This window comes from Fundulus heteroclitus, chromosome 19, assembly GCF_011125445.2.
Source record: "Fundulus heteroclitus isolate FHET01 chromosome 19, MU-UCD_Fhet_4.1, whole genome shotgun sequence".
In the NCBI taxonomy this organism is placed as follows: domain Eukaryota; kingdom Metazoa; phylum Chordata; class Actinopteri; order Cyprinodontiformes; family Fundulidae; genus Fundulus; species Fundulus heteroclitus.
This window is the reverse complement of record NC_046379.1, coordinates 11,323,585-11,344,783: the sequence shown is the minus strand read 5'-3', so window position 1 is coordinate 11,344,783 and position 21,199 is coordinate 11,323,585. Positions and strand designations below refer to the sequence as shown.

The 21,199-nt window shown below is 41.2% G+C and overlaps 2 protein-coding genes across 4 annotated transcripts; one reads left to right on the top strand and one right to left on the bottom strand.

Moving 5' to 3' along the window:
- Positions 1-39: 39 nt before the first annotated feature.
- Positions 40-12,236, top strand: LOC105923271 (sushi domain-containing protein 4). Of its 2 annotated transcripts, none has more exons than XM_036151192.1 (11): positions 40-115; positions 876-1,021; positions 2,032-2,223; positions 2,410-2,601; positions 3,333-3,524; positions 3,616-3,810; positions 3,905-4,096; positions 7,844-8,038; positions 8,113-8,245; positions 8,324-8,709; positions 11,143-12,236. In XM_036151192.1, the coding sequence occupies exons 2-11, from the start codon at positions 904-906 to the stop codon at positions 11,166-11,168; spliced, it is 1,821 nt and encodes a 606-aa protein (XP_036007085.1). In that variant the 5' UTR covers positions 40-115; positions 876-903; the 3' UTR covers positions 11,169-12,236. The 2 variants fall into 2 exon arrangements, with proteins under 2 accessions (XP_036007085.1, XP_036007084.1); XM_036151191.1 differs by lacking the exon at positions 40-115 and adding an exon at positions 172-319.
- A 1,622-nt stretch (positions 12,237-13,858) lies between these two features.
- LOC105923269 (sodium/bile acid cotransporter) lies at positions 13,859-20,174 on the bottom strand. 2 transcript variants are annotated; one of them, XM_036151189.1, is made up of 6 exons: positions 19,966-20,174; positions 16,366-16,800; positions 16,067-16,271; positions 14,929-15,041; positions 14,231-14,431; positions 13,859-14,103 (listed from the first exon to the last, which is right to left on the bottom strand). In XM_036151189.1, the coding sequence occupies exons 2-6, from the start codon at positions 16,752-16,754 to the stop codon at positions 14,079-14,081; spliced, it is 933 nt and encodes a 310-aa protein (XP_036007082.1). In that variant the 5' UTR covers positions 16,755-16,800; positions 19,966-20,174; the 3' UTR covers positions 13,859-14,078. The 2 variants fall into 2 exon arrangements, with proteins under 2 accessions (XP_036007082.1, XP_036007081.1); XM_036151188.1 differs by having other exon boundaries at positions 14,929-15,107; positions 19,966-20,170.
- Positions 20,175-21,199: the final 1,025 nt, after the last annotated feature.

Below are 21,199 nucleotides of genomic sequence, written 5' to 3'. Positions count from 1 at the left end.
TTGGTAACTAGGGACGCAAACACTCCCCGGATGTTGTTTCCCAGACAGCTGATGGTGAGCCGAGGCGGCAGCAGCAGCAGCAGCAGCAGCTAGCGTAGCGGCTTCAGCTAGGAAGGTAGCCAGCGGTTAGCTTCGGACCGCTGCGCCGCTTACATTTAAACACACATTTGTATTTATAACGTTGCTGCTAGGGGGACACAAAAAAAACATACAGCTCGCTCAGCGTTGCTGAGACGTTGTTTTTTAAATGTCTGAAGAATCGTGAGGTTGTGTCGGAGGGTTTTCTGAGGCCGTGTTTTTATTATTTTTTTTGTGTGTGGTAGGTAAATGACGATCCAGCTGAATCTGCTGTTAGCGACAGCGAGCTAAGAACAATAACACTGACGGTTGACGCGCTTAGCTCCTCTTAGCTGTCAAAGTCGTGTGGAATCTGCTCTTTCTAATGTCAGCTCTCTGTCAGAAACACTGTCAATGTCATTTAAATGCAACCTGTCTTTTTTTTTTTTGTTGTTGTTGTTGTTTGTAACATCTGTTTTATAACGCGGAGCCTTCATTACGTGATAATTATTTACATTCTTAAGGCTTCTCTCAACACAGCCATTAATAAAAAAAAAGAGAGAACGGGCTCGGTGTTGTGTAGCTATTCGACGCTGGGTGAAATGTTTCTCGCTGTAAGGGTCTGATGCGCTCCGTTAGATCGCCGTAGCGCTCCAATCACACCCATTTTACTGGCAGCTCTCCAGGCTCTGCATCGTACCTGCGCCAAAAGCAGGTGTCTGCACACGATGGCAGCGGGAGAGGGTCTCTGTTCTAGCACTGCGCAGCTGTTGCTGTTATGCCATTGTAACCGTGACGTTTTCCCCAACACTTGTTAGGTGGAGCGGATTCTCAAGGGGGGGGAAGATGTGCGATGGAATAGCAGAGTCAATCTCAAACGCCTTTTGGGCCCACACCTCAGCCAGTGAGCGGTCCTTTGTGTTGCTGCTGGTACTGACCCTAGCGTCCACTGGCCAAGGCTCAGGTAAGACACAGAGCTCATGCTTCCACATTAGAGGAAATGAAAGGTTTCTTTTTTTTTTCTGTGTGCATGTAATATAGTTTTTGCATGCAAAATGTTCTGGATTTAACCAAGTGGGTTAAATAATGAGGGTATCTGGAGGTCTGTCTGTTGCACAATAGGCATTGTTATACTGCAGCTTTTTTATAATAGATATAATATTATTTAAGAATTAACGTGAAAGTGAAGTAATAAAACCATGTAAACGTAAAGTCACACACATATATATGTGTACGTACATATATATATATATATATATATATATATATATATATATATATATATATATATATATATATATATATATGTAACCGTACGATCCATACTGTTGGTGCTACTAATCTATATGGCTCCTTTTTTTATTTCCTAAGCTATCAAATATTGCTTATGCAATCAAGTATATTGTCTGTGAAATGTAATTAATTATAATAAAATATAATTAAAGCGTGTAATCCTATAAAGATATTACTTTAGGGGATTAAGTATTACATTTATGAAACATTGTTACATATATTGTTCACACTGAATAGGAGCTACGTAATAAAACATTAGCCTGTGTCTGCAATCCACCAGATGGCAATGACCTCCTATTTCAACGTTGAAATGTGTGGCTGCGAACACTAAAAATAAAAATAAAAGAACATGGCAACATTTGAATTATAAAAGTATCCTTTTAAAAATGTTGTTAAAAATTATTGACAATGATAATAAACAGTAATAGACGCATTTCAAAGAAAATTACCTTTAGAAAGAAAAAAATACACTATATGTTTACAGGAAAAACACGTTTAGTGTGTCGTATGTTATCTCATATTTCCAGTGAAATGATACTTTATTTAAATCGCCTGCTTCCCAGTCATTATTCTGGCTTTTAGGCTACTTTCAAAAGCGCAGCAGGATTAGCTGTTTTAATTCTGCTGACAGACTAAGGTGTTTCTCAGAAGAGCCCTCTCTCCACTCCTCCTTTTCCCCAGGATGCGTGAGGCCCTACATGGTCCAGAACAGCTGGGTAAACCTCACAGAGACCAACAGAGGCTTGTTCCCTGTGGGCACGGTGCTGCAGTACAGCTGTGACCCCGGTTACTTGCCCGATGGACCCAGCATCCTCACCTGCACCGCATCAGGGCGGTGGTCCTCAGAACCTCCTCAGTGTATACGAAGCGGGGGTAAGACACTTCTCTCTAGCAACCAGGCTGTCATCTGTTTCTCATGACGTCATTTCCTACACTTTAAAGTTTTAATTATCTGACTCGCAAGCTTCTAAAAATGCAGATTTCTGACCCGTTTGCCAACATTTAACCAACTTTAAAAGATGGGCTGTTGAAATGTATGTTGTGCTTTTCCCTCATCAGCATGCCTACCCCTGTCCAAACCCGAGAACGGGGGCTACACCTGCCATCCATCCCCATGTCGATTGTTTTCCCATGGCACTATAATTGAGTTCATCTGTAATGAGGGCTTTGCACTCAGTGGAGACTATCCCTACCTGACCTGTCAGGATGGGCAGTGGGACGGACCCATGCAGATCAGTTGTGTGAGCAAAGGTTGGTCAGTATATTATACTTTTTAAATATATCGGTCCTAAATGCACGCCTGACACCGAAAGACTGGCAATATAGTTAGACAATATTGTTTTTTTAATAGAGAAATGTCATGGAAGTCTTGCCTTCCCCAGTTATTAGTAAAGATTCCGGTCACCAGTAGGGCTGGACGATATAAAAAAAAGTATGTCGATAAAATAGAAATCCTATTGATCGATATAGATAATTATCAACAAATTCAAAATATACCTTTTAAGTGCAGCCCTGACCATTTTATGCTGTTGCTTAATGACACAGAACACAAAAATACTGAATTCAAACCTTTTTATTCAACCAACTTTTTTTTTACCAAAACTGCAAGTTTAAAAAAAAGAAAGAAAAAAACAAAACGTGCTCTCTGAACTCTTTGAAAGGGGCGGAGCTTGGGTCTTGGGTCTGCGTTTGTGATTGGTTGGGAGGATGTAATGTCTGTAATATTAACCTACATGTTAGGCTAGAATGCAGAAGGCAGGAAATCTGTTATTCTATTGAACTTTTTATTGACCCCTTTTTATCTGTCATCCATATAAGTCTGTTGATCGATATATATGGTTATTGAATTATTGTCCAGTCCTAGCCACCAGAAGATTTTTGTGTTGGGCATTTTTTATTTTTTTTTACTGTGTGGGCAATACACACAGGAGCAAACAACAATCTGATGTGTTGTTTTTTTTTCCATCCTCATCTTTTCTAAGGTTGCATTAGACCCTCTGTGGTCCTGCACGGTTCAACTAATCAGATGGACACCAACAGGAGCCTGTTTCCAGTGGGCGCAGTCCTGCAGTACAGCTGTGATCCCGGCTACCTGCTGGTCGGACGCAGCATCCTCACCTGCACCTCCATCGGAGACTGGTCCTCTAACCTTCCTCGCTGCATACGCAACGACGGTAAACCTGGACCACCATGGGAGAGAGAATAACACTGTCAATACATATTGCTGATGGGATTCTTTTTTTTTTTTTTTTTTCCTTCGCGCAGTCTGCCAACCTCCATATCAGCCAGAAAACGGAGGTTACACGTGCCACCCATCCCCCTGCAGGCGATTTTCTCACGGCACTGTCGTGGAGTATTTCTGTGATGAAGGTTACATCCTGAAAGGAGACTACAAATTCAGAACCTGTCGCTATGGAAAGTGGGACAACACATCGCCAGTGAGCTGTGTTATTAAACAAGGTGGATGAACTATAAGTCATTTAAAAAAAAAAAAAGCAATGTAAAAGAAGTGCATTTGTTACCCATATGTTTTGTTTATTGTTTCTTTTTTAAGGCTGTGTAAGACCCTCCATGGTGGAACATGCCTTAACTAACCTAACTGAGATGAACAGTAGCCTGTTCCCCGTGGGGTCCGTGCTGCAGTACAGCTGCGACCCTGGTTACCTGTTGGAAGGAGCCGGCATCCTCACCTGCACCACACCTGGACACTGGTCCTCGGAGCCCCCTCGCTGTATACGCGGTGACGGTAAAGACGCGTCGTCTGTCTTCTTTGAACTCCATGTTTGTTATCAGTGCTTGCGTCATTGCAGGAATTCCGCGTATATGAGGGACATAAAAAAACAAAGTGCCTTACGAGACATTTTCTTCAATTTAAAGGCATACTATGCAACATTTTTCAGTTAATTAATGTGTTCCATACCGTTTTGGATGATTAAATGAGTCATTTCAGGTCGAACAAAGGTTTTCTCGGCCGCCCTGGTGGTCTGTGGGGGAAATACCGTACTTGCAATTGCAGGAGCCCTCGGCCCGCACCCACAGACTCAGAAGTCTCATGCAACACCGCGAGAGTCGGTCTTGCTTTACGGCGAGAACTCCATGTGTTTTTGCCCTGCCATTCACTATATGCACGCGCGAAAGCAACAAAGAACCGCGTGTTAACGTCAAATAAACATGCAAGCATATTGAGTTTTTATTATTATTTATTTATTTATTTATTTATTTATTTATTTATTGAATGTTGGCGAGGCGGTAGCGTGAGTTTGGCGAGGCGGCCGTGGCGGCTGCCTCGCCAAGATAGCGCTGCGGGAAACCCTGATGTTCATACCTTCACTGTGTTAGTCATTGTTTGTACTGCCGTTTTTTCCACTTTTCGTTGCGTTCGCCTGTCTGCTAAGCTCAAAACAACCGCGCCTGGGTTGACGGAGAAACCAGAACAGCTGAGCATCTTTATGACAGTGCACTTTTACTTTCGCCCTCTGGGGGGAGCCTCGCTGGAAAATCAACCCCGGTTGCCTAGTATACCTTTAACCTAGTTACTTTTGCCACATGCATTTTTTTTTTTTTGCAAAGCATAATCTGGAAAATGTGGCGTGCATTTATATTCAGCCCCCCAACCCCCACCCATTTACTCTGATGCCTCTAAGTACAACCCAGTGCAAATTGTATCACTTTATCAGTAAATGTATGTGGATCTATGTCAGCATAGATCCACTTAATCTCTGATGGGCAAAGAGGTTGGTTAGAGAACACGAGTAAACCAGCAACACGAAGACCAATGAACACACTAGACGGGTCAAGGGGGAAGTCGTGGAGAAGTTTATAGCAAGGTTAGGTTCTAAAACAACATTCTAAGCCTTCAGCGTGGCACAGACCACCATTCAGCCCTTCATCTGAAAGAGAGCATGGCACAGCTGTAAGCTACTTGGCCGTCCACTTACACTGACATGCCGGGCAACAATGGCTTTAATCAGAGACGCGGCGAAAAGCTCCTCTGTAACTCTGGAGGAGCTGCAAAGATCAACTTACCTGACTCCGCCAGATGGATTTGCTCCGCATATCCATCTGGAAACCTTCCGTTGAAGTAATTTTGGTGAGGGGCGAAAATACTGGTTAGCTGATTGGCCTATGTTGGTGATAGACGGGCCAAATAAACCAATCAGATCAACGAAGCATATGACGTACTTGTCAACATGTTTCGTCGTCGCTCTGTTACGAGCGATGACGAAAACCCAACCACAAGCCAAGCTACTCTTGCTGCTGCAGGTAAAGGCTCGTTAGCTCAGCAAAGAAATACTCTGTAATTCCGATAAAACTTGCTCGATAGCCACGCTGACGCTAGTTTCATCGGCTGAAGCCGCAATGTTCTTTAGACTGAACTGTCGCTCCTCGTTGCGTCACACCTCAACCCGCCTCAAAGCCAACGCTGATTGGACGTTCGTTTGGTGAACGGCTCCAAATTTTCTTTAACGGAGAGTAGCCAGACTGATCTGCGAGTGAAACCTTGAAAGCTCGCGAGATCAGGATGGTCTCACGAGGCTAAAGATCAACAGCTCAGGTGTGAGAATCAGTCAACTTGACAGCTACCAGTTGTCAACTCCACAGATACGGCTTTTATGGAAGAGTGGCAAGAAGAAATCAGAATCAGAAATACTTTAATAGGGGGAGTGGTGGCCTAGTGGTTAGAGCACAGAGCTTCAACTCCCACAAGCTGCCATTCTGGGTCCCTGAGCAAGACCCTTAATCCCCAATTGCTCCCCAGGTGCCGCACAGTGGCAGCCCACTGCTCCCCAAGGGGATGGGTTAAGATGCAGAAGTGAATTTCTCCATTGTGAGATCAATAAAGTTCAATTATTATTATTATTATTAATAATCCCAGAGGGAAATTACTATTTCAGTACAACCGCCATCGCAAACATTTCAGGGGGAGACGATTTACTGAGCCCATGCTGCCAAGGACACCGCCTCACACGGTGCCCACAGGGCGCTGCCATTGACTCTGTGGAAAGATAGGGGGAGGGAAAAACACATAACACACAAAGCCACGGTTTTTAGCTTTACAGTTTGCCACAACCTGTCGACAAGGCAGGCGTGAACTTTTTGGCGTACACGCACATAGTTGCGTGGAGCGGAAAACCACACATCGCTTTGAACGCATCGCATCGCCTGGCGGTAAAAAACACGCCGGCGGATGCGTCATGCTGTGGGGTCATTTTCGACAGCTTGAAAGGCAAAGCTGGTCCAAACATTTATTAGGAAGGAGCTAAATACAGAGCCAAAACTGTATCACGCTGTCAAAGAGCGCCTCGTTGCAGCCAAAGCTACATACAATGAAGCGGTTTAGATCAAAGCATGTTCCTGCGTTGAATGGCCAAGTCAAAGCCCACATATAAAACAAACCGAGGATCATCTTGCAAGACTTGACAGTTATTATCAGACCTTCTCCATCCACTCTGACTAAGATGAGTTATTTAGCAAAGAATAATCAGCAAATGTTTTAGTTTATAGATACCCAAAGGTGATTGAGGCATACAGTGAAAGACTTGGAGCAGGAATAGCAGAAAAAATGTGGTTCCCCAATATGTCGACTCAGGTTCTTGATTTACCTGAGTAGACCTAAGGGATGCAAGCATTATACTTGGATCCCTTAGGTTCTGGGTTCAACTCCCACAGACTGCCACTCTGGGTCACTGAGCAAGACTCTTAACCCCAGATAGGCTCCCTGAGCGCCTTTCAGTGGCAGCCCACTGCTCCCCAAAGTGATGATGGGTTAATGCAGGGAGCAGATTTTATTGGAATGTATGTTGCGATGACAATAAATATGATTATTGTTATAATTAGTGTTGCGCCGATACCGATACCAGTATCGGCCGGGGCCCCGATACCGCACTATGGTGGTATCGGTATCGGCGAGAACCAACAAATAGGGCACCGATACCATTTTGATGTTTGTATGTCACTTGAACGCAGCCTTCTCTCTCCCGACACTCACTAGTTCTACTGGATTTACTTTGTATTAGTCTTTTTCCTGCTTTACAAAGGTAGCAGCTTGACAAAGCCATGATGGCAATTATTTTACATCCAAGTAGTATGCAGTTCTTCATATATACACACACACATAAATTTCAAACAGATGGTATCGGTATGGAATCGGTATCGGCCGATACTGCACAGCCAGGTATCGGGTATCGGTATCGGGGCCAAAAAATGGCATCAGCGCAACACTATGTCACATTAAATGGCAGTAAAGGACGTCGCCGTTTTTGTTTGTAACATGAAAAAGTCCAAAGCAGTGGGATGGGCAAAAATATTTTAGCGAGGGACTGAACTGAAGCTCTAAGCAAAAAATGTTTTCAGGGCTGATAAAAAGTAGTGGTATTTCTCGGGGGCCGTCAGGATGTGCTGTCTAGCTCCTTCTATTCCCTTTAATTTTGGCTCCCTCTTCGCTGTCGTGGTCCATAAGATAAACATGCTTTGTTTGTCTCTTCCTGGACAGTGTGCGATTCTCCGCATCAGCCGGAGAACGGAGGCTACACCTGCCACCCGTCCCCGTGCCGAAGGTTCTCTCAGGGCACTGTGATCGAATATTTTTGCGACGAAGGCTACGTTCTGAAAGGAGAATATAAATACCTGACCTGCCAGTATGGGCAGTGGGACAACCAGATGAAGATAAGCTGTGTCATGGAGCAAGGTAAGGCAAGGGACACATTTGGCCCTTTTAAACTGCGACAAGGTAGTTACATCGCTCGTTTATCTGTCTCATAGACCACATTCCAACTTTGCCATTGGGAATGCCGGCCTTGTCCATAGTTGCTTCCACAGCAAGTTCAGTGGCTTTGATCCTGCTCCTGGTGGTGCTGTTTGTACTTTTGCAGCCTAAACTCAAGTCCTTCCATCGGTGAGTCGCCCCACCCAACATTATCTTGAATCCGCCGTTTGTAAAAAGGAATGAACAGGTTTGAAACTTCCTCCTCAGGCGTGACCACGGGGTGTCGGGCCAGCCTGTCTCCATCATGGTGGAAGGGGTCCAGGTGACTCTTCCCTCCTACGAAGAGGCCGTGAGCAGCACCGGAGCCTCAACGCTCAGCCCAGAGTCTAGAGTCCAGATAGTGTTGTCTGAGGGCCAGCACGCCTCGGCGCTGGAGGCCGGCCCGCCCAGGCCGTCTTCGCTCAAACAGCAGCAGTCCGAGATGCCTGCGGTTCACCCTGTGCTGCAGTCCTCCTCTTCCTCGCCGTTGTCTTCTGGTTGGATTCTGGACCACGCAGGTGCAACCGGAGGCACCTCAGCCACACGCAGAAGGCCGTCTGCAGGCAGCGACCAACACAGCCTGTCGCTAGACTCTGAGATGGACTACACTGACGGTAAAAATGACAACAAACAAACATTTTTTTCTCACTGCCTGACGTTAAATTAGACTAAACTCTTCCCTTTTAAACACAGTTCTGGTTATCTAAATTGATTCTGTTTGCTAGACACAAAAATAATGAGTGAAAAATTGCTTTTCTCAAAGTCTACACACATAAAGACGTAAATGCCTTTAAACAATTTGGTAAAACTCTGATGACGATGTCATGGCTTTTGAGCTGGTGATAGGTTTATTTACAACATGTGAGTTAAATGTGTTGAAAGGCCACTCAGGCAGGAAGAAGCCATTACTCCAAAAGCAACATAAAAAAACAATTTACCGTACAGGAACGTTTTTTTTAACATGAAATATGATCTGATAAAACCTGACTGGCTATAGTGAAAAACACGGGAGGTTTCAAACCTGAGAACAGCATCTCAAATGTGGAAGTACGAGGGTGGTAGCATCATGTGGGATTTCTTTTTAATTTTTTCTGCTGGGGAGGAACTTTATATGAAAATACTGTGGTGAGATCTCAAGGCATCAGCCACAAAAAAAGTTTGGGAATAATAACTGACCTAAAACAGGAAACTATGAGTCTGATTTAATGTCAAATACTGTTAATAAAAAAATGATATACAGTGTATGTAACCTTTGTTTGGGAGTTTAACCCTTTGAATTAAACTAACATAATTAGTTTTTCAGAGCTATTCTAATTTATTTAAACGCTTTTAGACACAGTTAACCCTCTTATGACCATAATTTTAAAATGGCCGCCTGGTATTTATTTTATTTTATGGCCGTATAATTGTCAAAAAATGTTCAATGAGTCTGTTCTATTCCGTTTTCTATGACAACCTCAGCTTTCAGTACCTGGTAGGTATTTATCCTTTCTGTCCGTTAAAGACCGAAAGGACAGTTTAAAGAGAAAGGAACAAATAAAAAAGTGGATTTGAAATTTTCAAGTTTATAACTGCATAAACGTCGAAAAAAAAAAATGGGCAAACAATTTCACATGAACAATTTACCATCCATCCATCCATCCATACATTTTCTACCACGTCTATCCCTTGTGGGGTCACGAGGGGTGCTGGTGCCTATCTCCAGCTGTCAATGAGGGGCAGGGTTCACCCTGGACATGTCTCCAGACTCTCGCAGGGCAACTCAGAGACAAACAAGCATTCTCGGACACACTCACACCTAAGGAAAATTTAGAGAGGCCAATTAACCTAACAGTCATGTTTTTTTGACTGTAGGAGGAAGCTGGAGTACCCGGAGAGAACATGCAAACTCTATGCAGAAAGACCAAGGGCAAGGATGGGACTTGAACCCAGGACCTTCTTGCTGCATGCCAACAGCAATAACCACTGTGCCACTGTGCAGCCCTGAACAATTTACCCTTTGACCTATATTACATTAATAGAAAAACAAATGCAACCCTGGTCTTTTAGTTTAATATTCTGCCTATTTTGGTAATTAAAGTCCAGGCATTTATGGGGGCTGGCCCTAAAGCAATTCCTCCAGCTGCAGACATGAGTTACTCCAGCTGTTCTCCTCACAGTACCATGGGCATCTCCACCTGCACCCGATGCACTGCCATCACCCCCGCTGGCTCTCTGGGCTTTCTGGTGACCCTGGCTTGAGGATACAGGGATATAATTTTCAGTCGGGTTCCTCTATCGCATGTTGTCAAGTGTAGACTCGAAGGAGAAATGCAGCAAGCTCGACCTGAAATTGCTGCCATGTCTTTTCTGCTGGCTGGCAAACAGCTCCTTAAAGTACTTCTTGATTCTGAGATCATACAAGTTGCTATATATTAGAAAGTTCACATATTATTATGACCCAAGGAAAACAAATTTCCTCGAGTTATGAGGAAATTTTTCTTGGGTTATGAGCCTTGCGCTTTTTAGCTGTTGTCTGCTGTTGTTATCGTATTTCTAAGTACCCTGCTTTGCTTGAAATCTGTTGCTTCTCATGGTCACTGTCTTCAGAAAAGAGCTTTCTGCGAGACTTGATGACTCTGGTTGAGGTCTTTTACGGAATTTTTCATCATTTCATAGATCATAGATCAATATCCACTCGCTCATCATTAGTGTAGCATAATGTCTGGTGTACCATGTGATACACCTTTGGAAAAGCTCCTCTTCTCTATTTTCAGAAACCGCTCGAATCTTTTGAATCGAACCAACCACTTAGGAGTTACAGAACGCAGAAGCTCGTAGTAAGGATATCACAGGAGCCACAGTAATGTGTCATACATGCCCTGAAAGCACAATTTCTCCACTTTTCGGCACTTTTCAAATTTTTCTGGCATCTTAAACGGTTGAGGAATTACGGCATTGAGACATCCGTCTGACAAAGCCTGTTGGCGACAGCACAACAGTCGCACAAGGATTAACTTATTTGAAGCTTTTGATTTTTGTACTGACTTGTATTGTTTTTTCCTTAGATATGCCCTTACTGAAGGAGGCTTGAAACCTGCAGAGAAGACGACTGACCTGCACTGGTTTGCAGACTTTTTATCAACAGAGATGACGCCAGTCAGGGAGAGATGCGCTCAGTCACTCTGAAGAGCTCATCCAACCATCCCAAAGGAACACAAAGGAGGAAATCTCATGTACATATGCTTACTTACGTTAGGCATCCCCACAGTGTGAATGTTTGTCTACTTTCTGAAAATGCAGAAGAAATGAACGGAGCAGACAGGTTGGATGGAACGTGTTTTTAAAAAAAAAAGATAACGGCTGATGCTTTGCATTATTTTGTAAAAAAACAAAAATCTGTTTACGATAACTTTACTTAAATCACACATCACTTAAGAAACACACTTGCTAAGATGCATGAACCCACGTTCCTGTTGACGTAGTGAAAAGCTTTTAGTGTTTTCTTCTAACTTTTTGTACGTTTAAGTCATCAGATACATCCTTTTATGTCACCGTGCGGGACAGTCCTGCGCATCCTTTTTCTCCTATTCTCTCTTCATGCTTGTACTCTTTCCCTTATAAGGCCTTAGCTTTCCCACTTCTATGCACAGGTATCTATATTATGTGAAATAAGGAGTTGTAAAAGTGAATGTCCTCACTGCTTAGTGATCGATTACTTGTGGCATTGTGAAACACCTCACGTGTACACCTGAAGATATTGTCTTTGTTAATTTATTGAGGCGGCTGGGAAACCCCCTGCTAGCAGCCTAGACGTGTTTGTAACTTATTTGTGCCGAGCAAGCTGTTGATCAGCTGTCGTGATGCCTCCGTAGCTGGCGTGTTAGTTTTAGTTCGGCTGCCGTGACATCAGATGTGACGTGAAGTGTTTGGGAAGACCCGCCCGCCAGAAGAAGGAAAAAAAAAAAAAAAAAAAGAGCAAATGTACAGATAAGTGTTATTTCAGTGTTTGCTTTATTTGACCTTCCATTGAGCTCCCCTTTTAGATTAAAGGGTGTATGTTTTTGTTACGGCTGCGTTCTAATATATGTAAAAAGTTTTAAGGTCTGGCTATTCTGTATATATCTTGTAAATTTGATTAAATATTATTTCATGTGTTCAATGTCTGTAGTCGGTTTTCTTATTACAGGGTCAATGAAATGTCATGACTTTGTTTTAGATGTTTAAGGATGTTTGAATTGTTCTTTTGGGGTTTTTTTTTAGGATGGAAAGGTTTCACCAGAAACAACTTAATTTAACATAAGAACTGAGATAACGACAAAAAGTAAGAAATTTTGCGTTTGGTCGATTATTAGAGACTATGTCCAGATTCTGGAGCGGAGAGAGCTGACCTCCACCTCACTGAACACTTGTTGGATCAGCTCGGATAAGCTGTTCCTGCCAAACTGGCTAACATATCCACACTGGATGACTTTAAACAAATGCTGCTTGACGAATGAGATGCCATCCTGCAGCACTGTGTGACCAAACTGGTGATCAGTATGAGGAGGAGGTGCCGAAGGCCGTTGTGGTTGTGTAAGGTTCCCCCTCCACACCTCTGAGGCTCCTAACTAAATACTAAATGAAGTAAATGTGCGATTCTGACTACGTCTTGTTTCTTCAAATTTCAGCCATCCAGTCGAAGGAAACAAAATGCTCTTCCAACCTGGCAAAAAAAGCTTCTCAAATGCATCAACAAAAGTCCAAAACTGGAAATGTAATTCCAGCTCATAATGCGTGCAGGTAAACTTTACCAACACTGTATTTAGGTTTTTGTTTTTTAATCAGTGCTTAATTCACAAGTCGCAACAGAAATAGTAATTTACGGTTGTTTTATAACTCTTAAAGTAAAACTGAGCACAACGGCATAAGATTCCGACAGTGACCCAAGCATGCTTTGACTACCAACATTTTTAGATATTTATGTTAATTAAAAGCGTCATAGGTTTTAGATTTTCATGGCATTTACAGGAATAGAGCATTTGACCTTTTTTCTGACATGCTGGATAAAGTGGATGAAGATCCACTCTTGTCTTATGAGTGCTTGGATTTGGTTGCAACTTGTTAGCGTCTGATTCTTTTTGCGACCTGACCACGGGTGTTTGAAGGTTTTGTGGAGTTTCTCGTGGGTCCACTGCTGCCTTTGAACTGTGAATTGGCATTTCGTCAGGCTCGAAAACACAGAACATCACCAAATTCTTTCTGTCTTTTTAAAGATGTTCATCTGAGACGGGAGGGTTGCAATTAAACGCAGACTGTTGCACAAAACTAAAAATTCTTGCATCTTTTACCTCTTACTTTGCCAGGGTCTCCAAACACCATAAATCTTAAACAAGCTCTGCACCGGTGGCAACAAGACTTGATTACTTACTCCTGAGTGAGAGTCCGTCCTGACATATGCTGGACATTTTCGGACCCTACAAGACGTTCCTAAATGCTCCTGAGCATCTTGTCAAGACGTACATGTTCTTTGAGGTACATTCTTAGCGGCAGGTTCCTTGCAAGTGAGGCCATTTGGATGCAAAAGAGCGATGGTTGCACACAACAACCATCATTCAGGAACATCAGCAATCAGTGTTTCAGTTAGATTCCTGAGGAACTTAGCTGTACTCTTTCACAGATAGGAAGTTGTTTGTTTATAATATTGTGCTGAGCAAAAATACAATGAAACAGAAAAAAATCACTTTTAAGATGATAAAGCTTTTTGTTTTAATGAATTAATGTGCATCTGATTGTGTTCTAAAACCAATCCAAATTTTTCTTTTATTTTTGATAACGTTTACACAGTTCAACATTTGTGAAAATATAAAAACGCTTTAGCCGTCACATCAGGAATGTTTGGCTGCCAAGGCTTTGGCCAGTTCTTCACAAATTCTAATCACGGCACACCTTTTTAATTACTTCTCTTCGACAGCGTCTTGTTCTCGCTGCAGTTCATGGCTGCTTCACTCCTTCGTGTTTGGTATCAACTCTCTCGTATCTGTTTGGACCTGAATAAGAACAAAAAAAATATATATATATTTATTTTAATTGGCTTCAAAAATTGCCATGCAGCTTATTTGACCCTGTTCTTTCAGCTTCACTTCACAAAAGCAGGAAGGCTGTTGCATAACGTACCCCCTGTGTGGCGCCCTGATTGTTTGGTAACATCTGAAGCACAACACCAGGAGGAGGGCCTCTGCACACTGGAATGTGATGTACAGCAAGGGGAACAAAAACAAGGGTCCAATGGCTTGTGGAGAAAAGGCCACCTTAAGAATGGTGGTGCACAGCTGGATGTTTTGACACCCTGTCTCCATGGAGATTGTTCTGCTGTATCTGAGAAAAGAAAAAGAAAAGTCATCAGATTATTGCTTTTTTTTGCCGTTTGAAGCTGAAATTAATGTCTTTATTTTTATTTAGATGACAGGATTTCTATGCAGATGCAGAATATGTGACAGTTTTTAAGTCTCATCCTTTGCGTGAGGTTGCTGCGATGCTTTGCAGATTTCAAGGTAAATACGTTTGATTACTGTAGGACGTAGCAAGGTGGAATATTGTGGATTAAGTTTCATATTTAGGTTGCTAAAGCAAGCTAGCTTGGCCAGCCAAACTGACCCACGCAGTGAACACGGCATGACAAGCTGTGTATTGAATACACATGGCGCAAGTCAGTCTGGCTGGCCAGGTGAAAAGCAAGAGCTTATCCTGTCTACAAGCAGTCTTTTATATAGCAGAGCTATAGACACTGAATAATTGTTTGTTTTTCAGTGTGAAACTGAGCCACCACCTGCTTTTTTACTGACTTAAGTGAGGAGTAACATGTTTTAACCCACCGTGGACATAGTCCGCAAATGACTGACACGACGTATCCCAGCGTAAAACCAATCAGAGGCATGAGTGCAGCCACAGCCAGGAGGTCCGGCATGAGGATCATCCACATCACATCCTTTACAGCGAGACCAGACAGGACAGAGAGTATGATGGTGGCTATTATCAGGATGCTGAGACCAACCTGTCAAATAAGCAACATGTTCATCTCACCAAAACCTTGAAATGCCACATTATAATACACACATGTGCATTAATACATACAGTTGATAACAAATTTGAGCTGACTTTCTTTGTCATTTTGAGTCGGTGTCGTGCATATCTTGCACTACAGGCATAGAACACTTTACCATTTAATATACGTCTTCCTGTGGAAATTTAAATCTCAGTGGCTGCTGCCACCAAGTCTTGCAGATCTTTGCACTCAGACGCCCTCAGCAATCTGGTTGCAACAATTGATAGCTTCCACTTCATCTCATGCCCAGGTGACATAGCTATTGTTCCTTATTTTTACACAGGCATACTGCTTATGAATTTATCTTTAGAAACAAGTGCTTTTGCTGTCCTTTTGCACTTAAACTTTTTTTTCTTGTTTGTGATTTCGTCTCAGAACATTTTTGACTATGCTTTTGGAATATTTCATAATATGCAATGAATGATTACCATCAGCCCTTTGGGTCTTGTGCCTGGGGCCACACCTGATTTTAAGTGTGCACTTATGAAGAGCTCCATTCATGGAGTTGAATTATTTTGAGACAGCAGAAGTCTCTGAAATAAGTATTGGGGGGAAAAGAACTTTGTAATATTGGTTTATGTTAATTATTTAAATAGTTCTAGAGTAATTTGTTTGGAGAAACTACCTAAACAGTTTTGCCAACAAACATAATTAGCAGTGGAGGTTGAATACGTTTATGTCCAACTGTATTAAAAGTTAACTAAACAAGGATTAATAATAGATTATTTCAAGGCTTTTTGTGTTTCTGATTAGCAGAACCAATCATGATTCATGTAAAAGTAATTTGATGCACCCTGAAAGATATAAAAACCGTAATGTTTGAGCATAACACTATTTTTACTTCATTTTATTTGCAGAAATCATGCTCAAGAAACACCTGAAATGTGAACATTTGTTTGATTGCTTACTTTTGTTACAGTTGAGGAGTAATTTGGCTTGTAGTGGTTGATCAAAATACCAAGAGCACAAGGCACCAGGGTAAACACGAGGGTGGTGATGATGCCAACATAAGGAACAGCATTTTTCACACCTGTAAAGCCGTGGCTGAAGATGTACAGCAGCAGAGGCATGAGAACTAGCGCGGCGATGCTGGAGCAAGTTGTCATGACAATGCTGGAAGAATTTCATATAGGAGAAACATTATTAATTATTTGTGCAACGTTTTTTTTACAACTGAAACAAACGTGAGACCGTTGAAGGGATTTACCTGAGGTTCATGTCACCTTTTACTGAGAAGGAAAGAATGTTAGATAAGCTTCCTCCCGGACAACAGCCACAGATGAGCACGGTTATTGCCTTAATGGGATCCATCTGGTAGATTTTGGTCAAAGAAAAAGCAGTGAGGGGCATCACGCAGAACTGGGCCAGCAGCGCAATGGCTACCCCTTTTGGTTTGAGAAGATGGGCCTTAATTTTGGAGATCTCCATCGTGCAGCCGAGGGAAATCATGGTGATGAAGAGGATGATCACAGTCAAAATATTAATGGCTATGTTCAAGGGCTTGGGTATGATCAGGATGCCCATGCTGCCATTACCAGTGATGTTGCTACCATTGTAGGTGGTGGTAATTCCCACATAGCCTGTGGTCTCATTCATCACGGCAGTTCTTCCAACACCAGTTTTATTGTGCCGTGACTTGCATCTGTCATACAAACGAAATGAAAAAGAGTTGATTTTCTAACTCAAGGGATGCATTTCTAAGGCAGAAAACATGATTTAAAACCAAAGACAAGAACAGTTCCATTTGTTACTGGCTACTGCCCCCTGTCGGTGGTTAGATGCATCTGCGCCCTGTCCGGTCCTTTTACCCCAGAGAAGCGGTCACAAATTGAAAAAATAAATAACTTCTTTAGTAGGAAACGACTCTCGAAATAGAAACTATACTTTAACACGTTTAACCCAAACAAGCCAGAAACATGGTACAGATCAGTTCTGAGGCTCTAAACAGGTTTGACACGTGAAACAAGAATGAGGAAATGCGAGCCCCAAATAATGGGTTACATCAGCTTCTTATAGATCACCAGGGACATGCCTATGAAGGTTATTTTGTTCCAAAACTATTTGTGCCTTGTAAGCATGAATTGGAAGTTGTAGAGAGAGTTTCATTCCAAGTTTTGTATTTGTAGAATTCATGCTTACAAGGCACAAATAGTTTTGGAACAAAATAACCTTCATACACGCCCCTGCAAGAGCGATACACTCCTCACATGTCATCAGTAGAAACTGTTTACCACTTGGACATTATCTGCCAGATTATGGGATAGAATGGGACCTAAGTGTATCCATGTGTAGTGCTGCCTCAAGATAGCGGACAGTTTTCCTTTATCAGTCCCTTTAGTCCATATCTATGTATGCCACATCTGTGAAGTCAACAATGCCTGTGAATCATCTGTTCTTCTTCCAATAACTGCTTTCAGCAGCTCCAACAACCTGTAGCCTCATGTAATATCTAACGGTTTGAAGATTTTTACCTCCTGCAGGCAGTAACTGTAACCCTGACAGCTGCTGATGTATGTGTACCTTTAAAAGCTTAAATAATTGATCACAAAATTTAAATACTGAACTGAAGAACCTAAGGTGTAACAAACTAATTTCTGAATACCAAATAGTGTGATAGACTTGAAAGAAAGAAGTGTTATGCATGAATAGTCATACCCGTTTTTGTTTTCACGATGCAACCAGAAATCTTTCCTCAGCAGTGTTTGCTAAAAAGCCTTTGAGTTGGTCTACATCATAAAATCCCAGTAAACTGCATTATAGTTTGTGGTTATAGCGTAACAAGTCATGACAAAAGTTAGAGCGGCATGAATACTTTTCTAGGCCTTCAGAATACCATTTGAAACCCAGTCATATTTATAAACATGTTCCTTTGTAAGTGGAATCTCTGCATTCATGGATTTCCCAAATGCCTTAAATGTCCTTTGTTCCCATCTCTTTAGGAAATCCAACCAGTAGTTCGCACTCAGGAAAATGAGTTTCCCTCCAAATCATCTCCGAAGTGTCAAGTGGCCCAAGATCTGCTTTTAGTGTTAATGCAATTAACTGGAAGCTCAGACCTCTCTTGAAAGAGACAGAAAAATGCTGGCCTGTAGCACTTAATATTCAGATCACATGGTTCCATTGGAGCAAAACAAGCAATAGCTGTAAACCCTGGTGGTCTTGACAACCAAATTTAAACTTCTAGAGGGAAAAAAACACCCAGTCCTCGTATCTTTTTAGTAAGAAAGCTGCATACTTGTCAGCTCAGTTGTTTCTATTTGGACCAGTTCTAAAACATTTGCATATAGGATCTTAATATGTTTTGTTATAATTTTTGTTTCATACAGCTCCTGGTTTGGTTTACTGTTTCATTTTGCCCTCAGCTCTTATCTAGTTTGGGAGAGTCTAATCTAGGTCAGTCTAATCCAGGTTGGCAGACGCTAAAAGGGTTTTATCTGCAAATATAATTTTCTGAATTCCTCTTAGCTGGATTTATATGCTTTATTAAACAGTGATAGTTCCTTCAGTACCTTGGGTTAACTAAAGATGTCTCCATGCCATCTGGCTATTATCTGTTCATTTCATTTCTAACTTGTTTAACACTTTAACAATGTTATATTATGTGTTTCATTATGTTATGTATAACACCATGTTATGACATACAATTTAATTTCGTACATTAATTTTATGTTAACTGAGTGTGGCTAAAGTTTTTCTAATTGTATTGTTTGCTATTTTATATATATTTTCATATATGTCAATATGTCCTTATCTGTGTCACTGTCCTTTCATATCAAACCAGATGGCGGCTGTCCATGGGTCTAGTTTTGCTGAAGGTCTGTTCCAGTTTTTTCTTGTTTATTTTTTTTTCCTCTCTCAGAGTTTCTCTCCAGTGAGTGGTTTCAACCTCAAGCAAGCAGAAATGTTCCTCTAAAATCACGCAATCCAGCACCACAGGTACAGCTCAATATTTTAAAATATCAATGCAATGGATAGTTTATTTCAGTATTTCAAATCAAAACGTGAAATTTATATAGTATGGATTCATTACACACAAAGTGAAATAGTTATTTTGAATTTCTGCCATAAATCCAAATTGAGTTTCTGAGATGTTTAAGATATTCTATGACGAATAAAAAATATTATTTTTTTAAACTAGAAGTGCCGTCCACACTTTTTCCTTCAATTTAATTTTCCGTTGATATCCTTGCAAGCATTGCTGTGTAAACAGACAGATTTTTGAGCAATGGTCTTTTGGGGTTTGCCCTACTTGTGAAAGAGGTAAAAAAATGACCGTCAGCCTTCCTATTGATTGTGTTACATAGCTATACTAAAAAAATCATTCCTTATTGATCAAATGTAATGATCTATTTTTCTGAGAAACTGAATAGTGAGTTTTGATTCGTTTTAAGTTATCAAAAGTAAATATGTTCATATCTTTTTTTTATTGTATTACTGAAATCACTTATTGATGACCTGTGTACGGTGCCATTGTAATAAGCTGTCCAATTATATAAACAGAACAGTATTAAATACAGTTTGGTGTCCCTTTTCTGCTGCACAGTAACTGCATATTTTCTCACAGAGAGATTTAATGACCACTGCCTGCTGCAGCCCATAGCTTTCGTGAAAGCTTCAGAAATTCTGAGCCAGATTAACAAAAACTGCTTTCTTACAGAAAGAACTCTAAAAACACAATCAGTTAGCTCGTGTAGGAAATGCCTCAACAATCACACTTCTTTCTTCTACTTAAACACTCAAAAGAGAGAGTTTCACTAAATAACTAAAGTTAAAACTAATGCTTTAATGAGTGAAAAAAGCACTTTACCTCAATTTCAGGCCACTAGCTGCAGCGTCGAAGGGTATTAAGGCGCACACTTGTCTTCATACTGGCTCTCATTTCTGTGTCTGAACCCTCCACTCTGTGTTTAACCCCTTTTGTCACATGCTCGCCTGACAAAATGGTTGCTGTGGATGCTGCAAGCTGCTAAACTAGGACCCAACAACAAAGGCATTTTCAGAGGCTCCCAAAATTTCATGCTCATGTGAATCCATTTCCCCCTTTTTTTTAATTGCTACTTACCGAAAGTCTTCTGTCCATTGTGAGCCCCCCCCCCCCCACCCCCTCCCACATTTCTGTCTTTTGGGGTCACCACAGAAATATCAGAGCTCAGAAATTTTGAATTATGAGGATAGAGTGCAACCGTTTCTATTCCTCTAATGCTGCACTGCAGTTCATTTGGTAGTAAAACAGTTAATCAGATATTCAGAACTAGGAGGATTTGTTTCTTTCATGACTAATCAGTGCTGCCAAAGTAGATGTTTAAATATGCTGATACTAGAGCACATTCATAAACATTCACAAAATCGCAGATTACCTTCAGATTTCTTACACATTAGGTCAAAAACAAGTATTTTTTACACATTTGGACTGAAGTTGTTAAAAGAAAACGTAGAATTTTTTGTTTAACTTACTCTCCTAAAAATTTGTAACAGTAGTGAGATAACTTTAAAGTATGAAAAACATACACTCAATGCCTAAAGACCAAAAACCTTTTTTATTTTTTTATTTTGATATTAACGTAAAACACTATGAAAAAAAAAATATTTCTTTCACGTGTTGACATTAATAAGTGTCACCGTGGCCAAAACCAGGTGTCGCTGACTGGTTCTTATGTTTTAATTATCAGAAACTGTTGAGTTTGCATATTTTCCATCAGGCCTGTCGTGACACATAAAGTGCCAAAGTATTCATACCACAACAAATTTATATAATTTTGTTACATAACAACTACAAACTTAAATCTATTTTCTTATGATTTTTCTGTCATTGACTAACAGACAGTGTTACCGTGAAGCAGAAGAAAAGGATAATCGGTTTTCAAAAAAAACATTTTACAAACAGAAAGTCTCAAATGTTTGGCGAACTCCTGTTTTTTGCTCCATTTATACTAATACCCTTAAATCAAATTGTTTGCTGTATATATACGGCAGCTGGTCTGTTGACCAAACAGCATGAAGATTACAAAGAAACATGGCACACAACTCAGGAGTAATGTTTT

What these genes read in the sequence shown, in the direction of transcription:
- LOC105923271 (XM_036151192.1), top strand. Translation starts at nt 904, where the DNA reads ATGTGCGATGGAATAGCAGAGTCAATCTCAAACGCCTTTTGGGCCCAC. An exon ending in GTCCACTGGCCAAGGCTCAG is followed by an intron (nt 1,022 to 2,031) that starts GTAAGACACAGA and finishes CCTTTTCCCCAG; the next exon opens with GATGCGTGAGGCCCTACATG. An exon ending in AAGCTGTGTCATGGAGCAAG is followed by an intron (nt 8,039 to 8,112) that starts GTAAGGCAAGGG and finishes TCTGTCTCATAG; the next exon opens with ACCACATTCCAACTTTGCCA.
- LOC105923269 (XM_036151188.1), bottom strand. Translation starts at nt 16,754, where the DNA reads ATGAATGAGACCACAGGCTATGTGGGAATTACCACCACCTACAATGGT. An exon ending in ACTCCTCAACTGTAACAAAA is followed by an intron (nt 15,108 to 16,066) that starts GTAAGCAATCAA and finishes CTTATTTGACAG; the next exon opens with GTTGGTCTCAGCATCCTGAT. An exon ending in ATTTGCGGACTATGTCCACG is followed by an intron (nt 14,432 to 14,928) that starts GTGGGTTAAAAC and finishes TTCTTTTCTCAG; the next exon opens with ATACAGCAGAACAATCTCCA.